The sequence below is a fragment of the Rhea americana genome, unplaced genomic scaffold (assembly GCF_003343005.1).
Source record: "Rhea americana isolate MKP2758 unplaced genomic scaffold, rheAme1 scaffold_15, whole genome shotgun sequence".
Lineage (NCBI taxonomy): Eukaryota > Metazoa > Chordata > Aves > Rheiformes > Rheidae > Rhea > Rhea americana.
This window is the reverse complement of record NW_028185594.1, coordinates 5257599-5272853: the sequence shown is the minus strand read 5'-3', so window position 1 is coordinate 5272853 and position 15255 is coordinate 5257599. Positions and strand designations below refer to the sequence as shown.

The window sequence follows — 15255 nt, the reverse complement described above, 5'->3', positions numbered from 1 at the left end:
AAAAAAAAAAATTGAAGGTGTGTTCTGTTATCCTGTATTCTCTCACTGTAGCTGCATTGAAATATCAGAGACCTCTGTTTCACCAGCAGTGGCTATTACAAAGGCAATGAGCTATTAGCCCTTCTTGTGTTTTGGGATACTTTTCGTAATTTAGTCCTTCCTGTGTATTTTGAAGTGTTTATGATGCTACATCATACAGGCCAAGTAGTAGCGTGGAAATTGACTTCATGATGTCCTAGTGTGCCAGAGAACAGTCTAAATTTCCCTGACTTATGAAAAAAGCAGAAACTGGTATTTTCATGCTGCTTCTTATTCTGATTGAATTTAGCAAAACAGTAGTCATTTTGAAATTCAGATTGCAGTTGGTAAATTGTGTGCTGGTTGCTACTCTGATTATAATTCTGTTGTGTAGTACTTGGCATTAAGGGTGTTAGAATTTACCTGTGTTGATTTACAAAACAGTTAAAAATATCAGGAAATAATTATAGSAGGTAAATTTGAAAACAAAAATTGATCTCTTATCTGGAAAATGAATCTGCTCCTTCCCCCCTCCCCAGCAGTCATAGTCACAATACTGTTACAGTATTCCTAAGAGTTGCCTCAGCCAGCTGCACAGAATACAGGATGAGTTAATCCTGGCTAGATTGCTAGCTAGTTCCCTTACATCAGTTTCTATTCACTAGACTGCAATCGCTGTTCAAGATATCATGGCCACATTTATATCTCAAGGCTAAAGGAACATAAATTATGTATCTTGATCTCCAGCAATTTTTTCTGCCCGCTGAACCCTCTTGCTTAAAAACAATTATTATAGAAAGACACAAATGCAGATGAGTAAGAGTAGGTATTTTATTCTGTAAATGGGTTGTGGAATAGTACAGTTTTGTTCTTGTTGTTTAATTAGGAATGGTGCATTGGGACTAGAACATGGGAGAAGTTGGGGAGTTGGGCAGGAGTAGGATCTTGCTGAAAGCTAATGCTTTAGAAGTGTCTCAACTTCATTCCAGGGTACTAATGGTAGAGATTAATGAGAATCTGGAAAAAGAAGAAGTTGGTTCTCTTGTTTTCCTACTCAGAGATTATGCACCTCGTATTAAAATGGCAAAAGATAAGGTAACTTCTTTCTCCTAGTCTTATACTCCAGAGCAATGAGAGATTAAAGTTAAAAGGGATGTGGCTAGACAGTAAGGAGAAGAGACAGTACTGCAAGGGATAGCACAGCAGAAGTAGACAAAATTCAGGAAGTGTGAAAGGAGTAGTGGCTCCTACTTTTTTTTTTTTTTCCCCATGCTGTAAAAGAAGCTAGAAAAACAGTAAGGTGGGAACAGTGAAGAGTTGCTGTAGTGAATAGTATTACCATGAATCCCATGAATCTCACAAGTGGAAGGCATAAAATAAAGCCTCTTTTTCAATATTCCTGATTTGCAAGTTCACATATGTAGGATCTCAAGTATATCTTGAATTATAAGATCACTTTTTGTTTCCGCTCCATTTCATTTACAAATGAGCAGTTTTAACTAAGTCATTCTCAGCCTATTTGCATTCTGAATATCTGATTCTGAGTGCCCTGAAAAAAAGAAGGGATTCAATAGAGAGGATTCAGAAAACTTGTCCGCTAAGCACAGAAGAGAGAGAAAAGGAGAGGGCCCCTGTAAATTCCCCCTTTTTAAGCTATTAATCTAGGCATTTGAGATGACGTTCCAAGTGGTTGGCTTTGTAGCGGCAAGAAAATGCTTCCTCAAAAACTGATCCTTTTTTAAGATCATTGGTCTCTTGTTTCTAATTACTCCTGTGATACAATACTAAGAATGCTTACGTTTTTTCAGATAATCCTTTCTTAGTATTTCAGCTGCTAATGTCTCTAATTCCTAAATATACAAAGCTTACCACTTTTCCCCACATTATTTCCTAGGTTGCTTTGTTTAACTAGTGGACTTGCCTTTCCTAGAGTTACTAATAGAGAGCAAATTAGTGATAGTACAGTTTGTAGGTTTTTTTTCCTGTTGCTGTTCTAGAGTTTTCTAGCTCTTGTGATTGACCTGGAGAAACTAAATTTGGTGGCTCCTGATCAACTGGACTTGATAGAAGACTGTTTTCGAAACATTCACAGGATGGACCTGATTAAGAAGATTCAAAAATACAAACAAGAAGGTAAAATGCTTTCTTGTTTTATTTATTTATCTGGTTGKTTTTTTTTGTCTTTTTTTTCCTTTAACRGAATACTCCTTTTGATAAGGATCAGATATGCTCTTATTGAAGATAAAATTGAGTTACATGTCAGAGTATTTTCATGCTTCAGGGAATTAGGCTTTAAAATGGTTAATAAATTACAGTGTATTTTTCAGTGTGTTTCTGTTAAATTTTCAGCTTTAATGTCCTCCGTTCATTCCCAGCCAGTGTATGTAAATGCACTTCAGGCATCTCTCCCTAATCTCAGTCTGATTGATCCCCCTTACAATTCAGGGGTAAGTATACAGTAAATCAACAGATCCTTTATTTATCTATAAATATTGYCCAGCATTGAAAGAGAATTCATCTCCTCAGGACCTAAGGAACAAGCGATTGCTAGCAACTAGAATATTACTTGGTTTATTTCTCAAGTTCTTGTTATTTGCTGGGTTTAGGGCCTGATTTAAATCTGCTGACACTGAGAAAGCTTTCATTTAAAGACTTTCTATGAATTTTTTCCTGTTAGTTGGGAGTAATTTTTTTTTCCAACTTCTCTGGCAACTAAAGTTTTGCCTGACTGTTCTTTGGAAAATGTATTTTTCTTCTTTGTACTTRTGAACTTTGCAAAATCTAGGGAAAGCAGCATTTCCATTTTGGAAGTTGAAAGTTATGATTTACTTTTTTAGGAAAGATTTTCTGGTTTTGTTTTAATCTCATTTTAGCAATGATCTCTGAATWTGTCAAAAGTCATCTTCTAAACTATTCTGAATCAAATGCAAAAATTCCTATGTTTGGGTTAAGTTTGATGTTGTGAAATACGACCTTTCTTAAAGTCTTCAGCCTTGCAGAGAAATTTTTTGTCATGTTTACAGTATATATATACACGTGCAKAGCTTACATACAAAACACATTGCTCAATTTGTCTCTACTAACACAGTCACAACAGCTTTATTTTCCAAACTAGTAATAGGAAAAAGTTTGTATTGGCTTTCTGCAGTATCATAATATTGTTATAACTTCCTTTTGAATTCAGTGAAAATTTGTCCTTGCTGGTATATATGAAACAAAATATGTAATCTTTTTATTGAGGAATAAAAATATTAATTTTTGGTATTTTACGATACATAATACTAGTTTCTGAAAGTTTTTTTCTTTRTTTTAGATCCAAAATGTGAATCAGGAGAATATGCAAAACAGACAAAGCCTTATTCAGGGTAAGAATAATCTGTCAGAGTTTTGATTATCATAAAAAGACAAATGGTGTATTCCATTGTATTGAAAGGACTGTTATTTAATGGTTGTGTTTATGGATATCAGCTGGAGATTCTGAATTTYTGGTGCATCTGAAAATTGAGCCCTGTCTTGATATTTCTGTTGTATTTGTTTTGCTGGTGCTGCCATATCTTAAAAATTTCTTGAAATAGCTAGAGGCTTCCATTTGCACAACTACTTACATGAATAATCAGATTATTCGTAGGAAAAGTTATGGAGGATAACTGCTGGCCAGTCCTAGTGGCCAGCATAGCACAGCTGTGTTTTTTTTCTCTCTCTTTCCCCCTTTCTCCCAACCCAGTGTGTAGCTGTGTCCATTTTGTGTGCCGTAAGATTGTTTGGACTAGGAAGTTTTTGTGGAGGCTTTTCTGTCAGTTTAATTTTCACCAGACCAGCCAACATGTTGTCTAGTTAATACCAGCTTCCTAACATGACTGTTGTGTTCTTTCTGGAAACCCACTATACCTCTCAAATACGGTGATTTTTTTAAAAAGTAGTTGGCTGAATTTTCTCAGCATAGGGGAGAGTTTGTTTTTGTTGTCACAAGTAAGGTAGACTGTATTCTAGATAACATTTAATGTGAAAGTAAAGTTTTATTATTTGCTGAACTTCGGTAGCATGTATAGAAATCAGAAGATCTAGATGAGAGAACTTGGCCAAACTGAATGGATTTCTTTCTAAATTATTTGGTCTCAAAGAAGTGTCACTGATGCCTGCATGCTGAGATTACTTATATATGTTTTAACCACAGCAGAACCAGTCCGTATATCAATTCAGGAATCAGGACCAATGTCACAAAAGGTATGTAGTTGTGCTTATGTATATTTATAAATCTCCCTATATATTTACATTAATTTTCTTTTAGTTTGAGGTTTTCTGTAATTGCATGCAAACCAAATCTGTACATCTCTATCTTCCTGTGCCATAAGCAGGTCCTATGAATTGCTCTTAGAGAAGAGACTTTTAATATGAAATATTAGCTGCTAACATGCAATCAGCAGTGTGCAAAAAGCATGTATATATGATGTGCTTGCAGAACATGTATATTCATGAGTAGAGGCTAGGTCAAAACCTGATGAAAGTCAGATCTCTTGCATCTATGTTAGAAATAGTAAGGCTTCTTGGAGGGTGAGGAAGTGAGGGAAGAAATTACTGTTTTTCCCCTGGCCCWCAAACAGGGAAAAGACATGCTTTTGGCATTAACAGTAAGCATGGACATATTGTAGCTTTTCCTAGCCCTGCTATGGGCCAAGAGCTGGGAGTTAACCAAACTCAGAGCAAATTGATTATCTTTAAAAAAGAGACAACGGATTGTAATAGACCGAGGAGTGTAATAGTCCTAGACTTTCTAGGAATGAGGAGGTTTTACATTGTCCAGGTAGACAAGGAAAAACTGTTCTGATGAATGGTACCAGCTGAAGACCTGAAAACACACAGGTTTTTATTGTGTTAACAGTATGAAAGCTTATACCTCCTAACGTTACACTTAAGGAAATTAATTTCAAGGTACAATAGAAGGATAATATTTTTCATGGGCCACGTCTTTAAAAAGCCCGCCCATCCATCTCTCTCACTCTGTCTCTCTCTCTCTGTCTTGTTTTTTATTTTTTTTTTTCACTCCCCTCTATTTCGTGACCCCATTTTATGTTCGGGCCCTGGAGTTAAGATTCAGTGTCAAACATGTTTCTCTCTTTCCTGATTCAGTCTTAGCACTTTAATCAAAGTAGAGACTGCATGATAAGAGGATGCCAGACTTATTTAAGTCTGTAATAGAATTAGGGGAAAAATCGTGACTGTATCCATGTTTTTTTTAACTTTTTTTTTCTTGCACAAATAATACGCATTATATCCCAATACTTAGTTACTTAGTTGTTTTTTTTTGTTTTGTTTTTGTTTTTTTTTTTTTTGCTAGCTTCTCTATGGGAAAACAGCAGAATAAGTAGGTTTGGAGTGATTAAATTTGAGAAAAGAAGCAAGTCTGTGAGCTGAAGGAATGACACTAACTTTGTTTGCTCTTTCACTTTCCTCAGATTTCTGATGATCAATACAGAATGCAAAGTCAACCTTTAGGAATATGCCTGATCATAGACTGTATTGGCAATGACTCAGGTAAATCTCTAGAAATTGAAGTTCCTTGTGTTGTTAATCACAGATAATTAAAATAACTTTATATAAAGAATATGATGTAAATCCACCAGTCAAATTGGTGTCATGTTGTCTTAGTCCGCTAGTCTATTATTTATAGTAAGTCTTCTAAAGTAGAGAGTTGAAAGGCCCAACCTGGAATTAAAACCAGCTGTTCTAACTACTGCAAAAAATGTTTGTTTTTTAGGTTCGGAGTTTCTAAACAAAAGAATTTATGAGGGGATGGACTGATGTTCAGGGAAGGGGGAAAAACTGGTGTTCAGAGAGATCAACAAAGTAGTTTAACTACAGTCATACAGCAGGTTTTTGGAAGGTATGGTAAACAAGATGTTTCACACCTTTCAAAAAACGCAGTTGTTGATTTAAAGTATAATCATATTAGTTACCAAAGGTTTTGCATAGCTGACAATACCTGATCATGATCATATAGCAGCTAGGCCTCTGTTGTATGTTGCATTGTTTAATTGAAACTGTCAGGGAAGGAAAAGGTTTAGTTTCTTTCTTCTTGATTTAGTTAAAAATTGCATGTGTAATTCAACGTAGTTAGTGCTGTGGTTAACGTTTGAAATTTTTCTGCTTGCCTTTGTAGAATCCAAAGCATTAGTTTTTTGCGTAAGCGGAAACATCTTTAGTCAGTGGAGCACATGAGGCTAAAAATAAAAATGGAGAGAATGAGTGTTTGCAGTCAGTTCTGTAATAGGCTAGAAGACGCGTGGGAAGAGGGTTTGGGGCATATCTTTTCTGTTTCTTGTAACTAATGTCCCAGACAGACCAACTTACAGTTCTTAATATCATAGTTGGAGAACAGTAGATGCAGAGCACAGACACAGCAAGGAAACCTTTGCCATTTGTTTGACAATAGTATTTAAGAGAAATATATAAAACAAGATACTTTAGCTTTCTAGTAGGGTACCAGCAACCAGACAAATTCACAGTCCTGCTGTAAATAGAGAAGAAGGAGAGAGGGAAGGATTGAAGTCAGCTACATGCAATTCTCTGGCAGCATTCTCTGGGATCCCCTTTTCTCTCTGTTCTGTCAGATTCGTGAACTACCTCTGGCAAAAGTAAAATAAAAAATACATCGAAAAAACAAAAAGGGTGTAGAAATTAAATTATTCAAACTAATATATGACTCCTACTGTCAGTAAAACTATGCCTTTTTTTTTTTTTCATTTTCATCTTGAGATCAAAAAATCTCTGAACTGTTGCCTCCTGCTTTACCTCCCAGTTCTTCTCTTTCATGTAGGGTTAGAGCATAAATGGCTTTTTGACACAAGAAACGTATTATATAGTCTTTATCTGGAAGGCAGCATGATAGGATCTGGTTCAGTACCAAAATACTTGCACAGGTCTACTGCTGCAAAGAAGGCAAATGCAAAAAGCTTTGCTAGAGAAATTTCAGTGTGGAGAGTTGAAGAGTACACAAGGCTTGAAAATGGCCTGGTCTTTAATGGATTAGATGTGAGCATGTGCTGACCAACTTTATTGAACAGGAGTGTTCAGCTGAGCCAAGCCTGAGTGTTTGAATGAAACAGTAAATATAAAAAGCAAGCAGGGCACGTGTACTTGAGTAAACAAGAAGTAAAAGGGAAGAAATTGTCATGTCAGTTCAGTCACAACTGCATAGATTTAGATGTGTTYTTCCTTAAAATGCACAGGATCCTCTGACAAGCAATACACTGTACTCACTGTTTTGTAATAGTAATTGCTTCTAAACACAAAGATGAAACACACAATATTAAAAAATATATATGTGTGTGTGTGTTCTTTACGTGCTCATATGGGTGCTTCAGCATTTGCACAAGAACAGGAAGAATAAATGTGATTGTGGAAGATTCTGTTGACTGGAAAGGACAAAAATGGGTTAAATATTCAGCCTCTGGCATGTCAGATATACATGTAGATTATGGCCCTGCTGCTGATGTGCTTGCTTGAACCCAAGGCAAGTCTTAGTGTGTCTCAGTCCCTATGCATTTCTGCATTGCATGAAGAACTGAGTACAGCATGCACGTATCTCAGATGTTAATGTCACCAGTGCATTGTCAGCATTTTAACCTTCTGATAGAAAGCCAGACTCACTGAAATATATTACTGTTCTAGTGAGACTGAAGCAGCACATCACATTATTTAAAAAGATTTTTAAAAAGCCATTGTCTATTTTAGAGTTGTGCCACACAACTTCTGAGGTCTGGAAATACCAAAGATAAAGAAGAGGACAGGGAGAATACGTTAGGAGTCATATCTGCAATGTGCGGAGAAGTAATCAGTAATCTGCACTAAGTCTGTAGCTGTCTTAAGACTTAATCTGAGGAAGCTGAACCAATGTTAGATGATGTAGGATCAATGATTGCCACGTTTGAAAATGATGCCCAGTACAAACAATGCAAATTCATCAGATATTGATAAAGTTCAAACTGAAACTGTGCTTGCTGTTTTGCAAGATGAGTTATTGGCTGCTCTTGACTCTGATTTCCACTTGGAAGCCAGTTTTTATCCTGTGTTGGAAATCCGTCTAAACAATCGGAGGGAGAGAAGGGGAATTTTCAGGTAAAGATGAGAAAATGCTTTTAAGCCTGCAATGATTTGTAGGGGGATGATTGCTGTTGAAGAAATGAGTATTTTCTTATCTCAGGTTGCTGTATATTGAGCTTTATTTTGTTGCATCTTAACATAAATTGCTGTATCCAAAATTTACAGTGTATAACTTCTGATTCATTGCTAAACAAAGATGTCAGCTCTAAGAGTTTGTTTGCATTTATTTCTTTGCCGTATAATGTGTGATGGTCGTAACTTGACACAGAGGTTTGTAACTTCATGTACATAATATATGCACCAGTGATGTAAGTAACAAAAAGCAGTCTTGTTTCTGTAACTATGACTTTTACATATGCACGACTGCCCTCTGATGGATGAAGTGCTTCAGCCAAGTATGTAACTGTTGAATGGTATTAATACTAGGTCACTCTTTTACACTGGGTAAAAATACCAGATCCCATCTTCCACGTGAATTTTGAAGACGTATTTTATTGTCATAAATAGAGGAGATTTTCCTGTATAATTACAAACCAAAAAATGTCTGGAAAAACTTTTGAATTACTTTACAAGATCTAATCAACTAACAAATCAAGAAGAAAACCCTATAATCTTCATTTATCACCTCACTGTAGTGGTACAATTTGTAAAATTGCTGTCTATCTTGTTTTTGCTGCGGAAGTTTGAGTTCTGTTCTCCATTTTCACTGTTGGTGTTTCTTGAGGAGAACACTGTAGTAGTAGAGCACTTATTTAGCTGCCAATTATCTCTGAAATAGCTCTGTCCTTTGTCTCTGCTAATTAGGGATTGTTAAGCTTCTAGAGTCTTGCTTCCTGTGTCTATGATGACATGCATTTTCTCCTGTCCTTTTATATATATATATATATATATATATATATATATATATATGCTGCCTATAGAGAGTTTCTAATATATGTATATACATATATATGTAAGTTTATAATAAAGATATGATGCTGCAGCTATAAGGCTGTAAGTCACAGTGGTAGCTGGTTGTTCACAGAACACTTAAATACCCGTGGTTCTGACCACCATGAATCTGGTTTCACTCTCATATTAGTAAACATTCAGAGTAGTTGCTCAGAGCATAACACGCTTTTCTGCAGTATAGACTAACACAAATACAACTGTGCTAAATCTTGATCTACAGTTTTAATTTCTAACACATTTGAAATGGCTCATCAACAATGTTCAGCTTTTCATTGCTAAAAATATAACTCTGTCACCAGGCTTGTCACAGTCTGGACTCGAGTGTCCATTCTCCATCTATTCTTTCACTTAATGTCCACTTTTATATAAGAGCAAGTATGAATGAGTGCTGCAGGTTCCTTTTTGACTAATGAAAGTTTTTTTTCCTATCAATTTCTGAATATCTGCAGTAATAAGCGTTCAGAGTAATTTTGACAAATCAAACAGACTCCTGTACTACCCAGCTCATTCCTCACCATTACAAACCTGTTCTCTATGAAGCATTTTCTAATGTCTTCTCCTGCCTGATATTTTAAGTCCTAAGAACAGTTTCTTGGGATACTGGCTGTAAACARAAGTGTGCAAAAATCGGTGGAATTAGAAACTCATTATGTGCCACATATTAGTGTCTTTGCTGTCATGAAGTACATAACTGTTATTAAAGATAACATGCATGTAGCAGTGTGTGTACTATGTGATTAACATCAAGACTCCTGATTTTTCAGTTGTTACGATTAAATGAACATCTTGTTTCCCTTAGTCAGCTACTGTAAATACTGTAGTCCTTCAGGATAGTTGAGATTGAGTCTTGCTGTGCCTTGATTTAATTATGTCTTGCTTTTTTCCAGATGTGTTGGAAGAGACCTTCAGAGACTTAGGCTATGATGTCCATTGTTACAGATATTTAAATATGGACGCCATGAATCAAACATTGCGTGAAATTGCAAGGTTGCAGAAGCACAGAAACTGTGATAGTTTCATCTGCGTATTGATCAGCCGTGGTAGCCCTCAGAGCGTGTTCTGTACAGACCAGACCTTTTCTGGATTTCCTTTGGAACGAATAAAAAAATACTTTACTGCAGACTCATGCCCTGAGCTCCTAGGAAAACCAAAGCTCTTCTTCATTCAGAGCTACATTGTGCCAGAAAGCGAGCAAGAATGTAGTAGTCTGGAAGTAGAYGGGAATGATGAGAAGATCATTTCTAATGCAAAAATCCCATGGAAAATCACTATCCCCCAAGTAGCAGACATCTTTTGGAGTCAATGCAAGGTTGATGTGTCTACACTAGAAAGGTCTCCAAACTCATCCTCATATTATCTGCATTGTCTGGCTGAGCTACTCCGCAATCCCCATAAAAGGTAAATAAAAGAGGAAATTCAAGAACCTTTTTTCTAGGGCAGCCTACTGTCCTAGAGGAAGAGCTGTGTAAACTTTCATCCCTTTTGGTCTGGAGAGGTGTCTTCATGCTGCGTTGTAAGATAAAAGGCAAATGTACTTCATCCTGGAATGATGGCACAGGAAGGTGCTTTAGGAGTGAAGCTTCTGATTCTGGATGGTGAAATGAAAGTGTGTTATGAGACTGGGGCTTGCAGAACATGAGGAGAAGGAGCCTAAAGCAAGCACTGAAACTTTCTTCTCCAAAATACAAGGTGCACGTCAGGCAATYGTCAAATTGAGGTTTGCTTTTAAAGCCATTAAGAAGGGCTCTGTTTGCAAATACAAAAAGCCAGTGCCTGAGTCTGAAGGAAAAAGACAGTTGAGAGGGAAGGATTTTTTTTTTCTTTTCTTGAGATATAATTCACCCTCCTTTCAGGATCCACAAGATTGCCAATTTATAATCTTGAGTTGAAACTATCSAAAGTGGTTAGTCTATCCAAAGATAACAAAAGAAACGTGAGTAAAAATCAGACATACTTGCATATATAACTTTACCAGCAAAGCTTTTCATTGTACACTTGTTCTACCAGGCAGCTAGCAGGTAGACCAAGTGTACAATGGTTTTCCAAGGTAGCTGCAGGTCAGCAGTTGGTACCTTTTCACAAATCCTAAAACYACAGATGACTGTGAATGGAGAGCATAACAAGTATCATAATGATTTGGAATATAACATATACTCTCCAAAATGCATATTCAGCCTTGGGTTTTAAAGATGTAATCTCTGTACTAAAGACTGAAACTTGAAACTTTCTTCATACTGAGTTTGAAGGTGTCTTTCATCTTGTGGGTTCTTAAGTTGTGTTCTGCTTCATTCTCTAAAGTGTTTATTTCTCTTGCTGCAGGAAACTCTGTATATTAGACCTCCATACAGAACTGAACAGAGAAGTCTATGAGTGGAACAAGACCATTCACCCAAGCCAGCAATACTCACTTCTGCTCCAGCACACATTGAGGAAAAAACTTTTTCTTTCTCCTACATAACTGCTGGTGGAAAGTACATGTCTGAAATGGCTAAAAGAAATACTAAGGTCCATACACGTTCCTACACACTTCAAGCACTGTTGTTGCCTGCATACCTCAAGTGCCAGCTGTTTCTAAACCTGGGGATTTAGAAGCATTTTTCAGGGTTGAAGGGACTAGATTTAGGATTTTAATACAGAAGTTTCAGAAAACTTGGAGAAGAATGGCAGCTATTGTATAAAAGTGCAACAGATCTTGCAACCAAGTGCAACAGGTAAACAGCATGGAAAGAGCTCTAAACTATAGCTATTGGATTTTTCAAGGTTCTGTGTTTTTGTTACTTTTTTTTTTAAGTATACCTACTAGCAGTGCTCTGATCTAGGCTCTTCTTTTGATCTTTAAGGCAAAGAAAAATCAGTGCGACGAGTCACTGATGCTCACTCAGTACTTTCCCCAGCACCTAATAATGGAGAACTGGCAGCAGAGAAAGCCTTCCCAACAGCTCTGCTTTCCCTATAATAGCCAGTAGTTCTGGTTTGGCATGCCTCTGCACCCTGTAACAAAGCAGAAAGAAGAGAAAAACAATCTTGTAAATAATTTGGATTCCATCTGCTTGGTGCATTAGAGCTTGTAATTCATCCAGAACCCTCTGTGACCTCAGTACCCTCTGCAGCATCTAAGGGTTGCATGTTTTTAAATCAGCCCAAGACATGGCAGACTGTCCAACTTTGCAGTCTGCGGGTACAAATATACAAAAAAATGAGTCTTCACATGGCAGGGCCTTAGAGTAATGAAGTTGTACAGTTTCAGAATGAGGGGTTTGGCAGATAATCTGTGAAAGCTGAAGCTTGATTCATACTTGCCACATCAGACATAGCTATAAAAATGAGCTGTTTATCACATCTGAACCTGAATGTCTTGTAGCAGCCACTGGCTCTTTAGACCAGATTGCATTCCCTTGCTCCTTTTGCTTATGAAAGAGGGTATATCTTTTTATATATTTTTTTTAAGTTGCCTTTGTTCTTTTGAAAAAGACATGACAGAAATTTGCCTGAAATGTAGCAGTCTTTTCTCCAATGAGGCAGATGCCTAGCATCAAGAGTTCAGTTGATCTGGATGCTGTATAACACTACAACCTGGATGAGGTGTATTGAGATGTATTCTTGCTGAATTTATGGCATTCTCCTCCTTCCTAAAATAAGCCACTTGCGATCTTTCAGTATTCTTAATATAGTCTCCTGTCCAGGAAGAAAATTCAAGACTTTGGCTTGCCTTGCTTGGTTCTTGATGTAGTTATGCCATAYATCCCTGTGGCTCATACATATTTTATGCGAGCAAAAAGAGAAGTATTTTTGCTTGTATACTATAGGCTAGTTTCTTGGGGGTGGGGGGAAGCAAAAAGACTTTTTCTAGTGTAGCTGCATTGRATTTGAGCAAAAATCAGATGTGCTTACCTGCATAATTTTGCCAACAATGCTTTTCATTGTCGGCCAGGTCTCACAGGCAGCTACCTGTAGTATATTGCTACTAATTATGATGGCACAGCAAATAGATTTATTCTGGTAGCAGTGACTTCTTTTCTCAGTACTCTTGTAGTTAGGTGTTGGCTTGATAATATTTTAAACCTTTTTTTGGAAACCAGACTTCTTGAGTTTCATTAAGAAAAAACAAATTTCCAAGTAACTTTCATAACTGAAATTAAAATTCACATTTATTTGGCAAAGAGCAGATATCTATATCTGATAACAAGGAAGGACTCCTGAGTGCTTATGTGATACGAGTCCAGTCTCTTCCTGGCTTAGGAGGTTCCTGAACTGCTGATTGAGGACTGTTAGAGTATATCAAGAGAAGAAACCCACTAAACGAGTTTTACCTTCTTTTCTTTCCTTAAGTATCCATATACGATTTTAAGATTGAAAATATATATTTATTTATATTAATATATCATTTTGTATAATACATATATTGAGCCTTTTATATTATTACACTTAAATCTTCACTCTTGTTGTACCTTTTTATTGTATATTCAGTTTTATTTGCATGTTAAATATAGGAAGTGAAATTTATAATTGTGATCAGAATTYTTGCACAAGTTAGAAAAATACTTCCCCTATATTATAAAACACGTGCATACTGTATTTTTTTGGTCTCTTTCCACTTTATAAGCTGGTGTATCTTTTTATTAATAGTATATATAAACTTTATTTTTTATATATAGTCTAGAATTGGGAAATGTAGCCCAAAATGTTTTGTTCTGTGTAGACACAGGCATAAGAATTAAAAATGATAGATAATCAGCTTTTGCAAAATCCAGACATTCTCTAAAAGCTTAGTCTCTGTAAGTGTTAAAGTTAATATCATGAAATAGGTTTTAGTATTTTATAGGTCTAGAAACAATGTATCGTAGTGGTGGTGTGCGGAAATTTGGTTCTTAACTGTTCCTCTTGCCTACTTTGTAAGAAATGGCCTTTTAAATTGGTGGTTCTTACAAACTAGTACCATATTGTTTCTGGCTTTAAAAATACTTTATGTCTTAAAACTGAGTTTGTAAGTATTTCACAGAGATAACTAGAGAACTTGCTGCTTTGCAGCACCAGAAGGGTATGTATTGTGTGTCATAGGTAATAAAAATGGTGTTCATTTCTAACTTCTGGTATTTCATAAACTGCCTAGCTTGGAATAAAATACAGCAAATGTGATTTTAAAACTAAACCTTGCTCATATTCTGTGGGGTAATAGAAATATTACAAAATAACTGATTTGGAAGTTAGTTCCTGTAGAATCTGGTAAATGAAGCAGATGTTATAAAACAAATGCACACTGTTCTGTGGCTGTAGAAATAAAGTGTATTTCCTAGTTACTGTACGTGTGATAATAAATATGATTTCACTTCACAAATTAACTTAATTTTTTCTCGCATTTTCTTTATTAGCCTTTATGTCATATGATGAGCACTCTTCTGCCTCATAGACGCCAAAATCAGGGAGAATGGAACCAAGAGGAGGCAGAGAGATGAGGGAAAGAAATCCTGAAAGTGCAAGCAGGAACAAGAAGGGGAATGGTAGGGAGAACCAAGAGAAGAAAAAGTAGGGGAAAGATCTGAAGGAGAAATACAACACCAAAATTGGAAAGAGAAAGAAGACAACAGGAAAAAAGGGAGAAAGGAAGTAAGAATAATAGTGGATATCCTTACAGCATCCAGCAACTTTTTTTTTTTTTAGCAATGCTAAGTACAACCATTTGCTAAACTAGTAACAATAGGATATATTCTGTTTCTGCTAGTTTTATGACAATATAAATTGGAGAGAGGAGTTTCAAGAAGTGTACATATTCCTCACCTCAGTTTATGGTAGTGTAAGTAAAGTCTGTGTCCTATTCCGTAAGAAATGAAGAAAAAAAACAACACTCTAAAAATCTGAGGAGACTATTTTAAATAATCCTGGTAGTAGAAAAGCAAAAGAATCTCTTTGCATCTGGCCACTTAGATGCAGCAGTGATTGCAGTCCTCTGATGTCCCAGGATTTGTGGGGATGTTCCATGTATTAGGCAACATGCATGAATGTCAGATACTGAATTTCTACACTGATGTCTTGGTCCTTAGTAGATTCTTAGCCATCGCAGTACTTATTCTGTAATCATGCAAGTACTAGGCAGTATTTCTTGCCTTGATGCTGCCTTCAAGAGTTCAATATGGAGTAGATGCATTTGCTAGACTGTGTTGTRAAAAACAATGTTATTGAAGTTGGTAT

At 36.3% G+C, this 15255-nt stretch overlaps 1 protein-coding gene across 1 annotated transcript in view; it reads left to right on the top strand.

Moving 5' to 3' along the window:
- CFLAR (CASP8 and FADD like apoptosis regulator) overlaps positions 1-14408 on the top strand; it is a 21992-nt gene extending 7584 nt beyond the window's left edge. The window contains exons 5-12 of the mRNA XM_085299421.1: positions 1008-1113; positions 2016-2151; positions 2368-2465; positions 3332-3383; positions 4193-4242; positions 5472-5550; positions 9957-10467; positions 11389-14408. Coding sequence (XP_085155547.1) covers positions 1008-1113; positions 2016-2151; positions 2368-2465; positions 3332-3383; positions 4193-4242; positions 5472-5550; positions 9957-10467; positions 11389-11527 — 1171 coding nt within the window. The 3' untranslated portion in view covers positions 11528-14408. The remainder of the gene's footprint in view (positions 1-1007; positions 1114-2015; positions 2152-2367; positions 2466-3331; positions 3384-4192; positions 4243-5471; positions 5551-9956; positions 10468-11388) is intronic.
- The last annotated feature ends 847 nt before the right edge of the window (positions 14409-15255 follow it).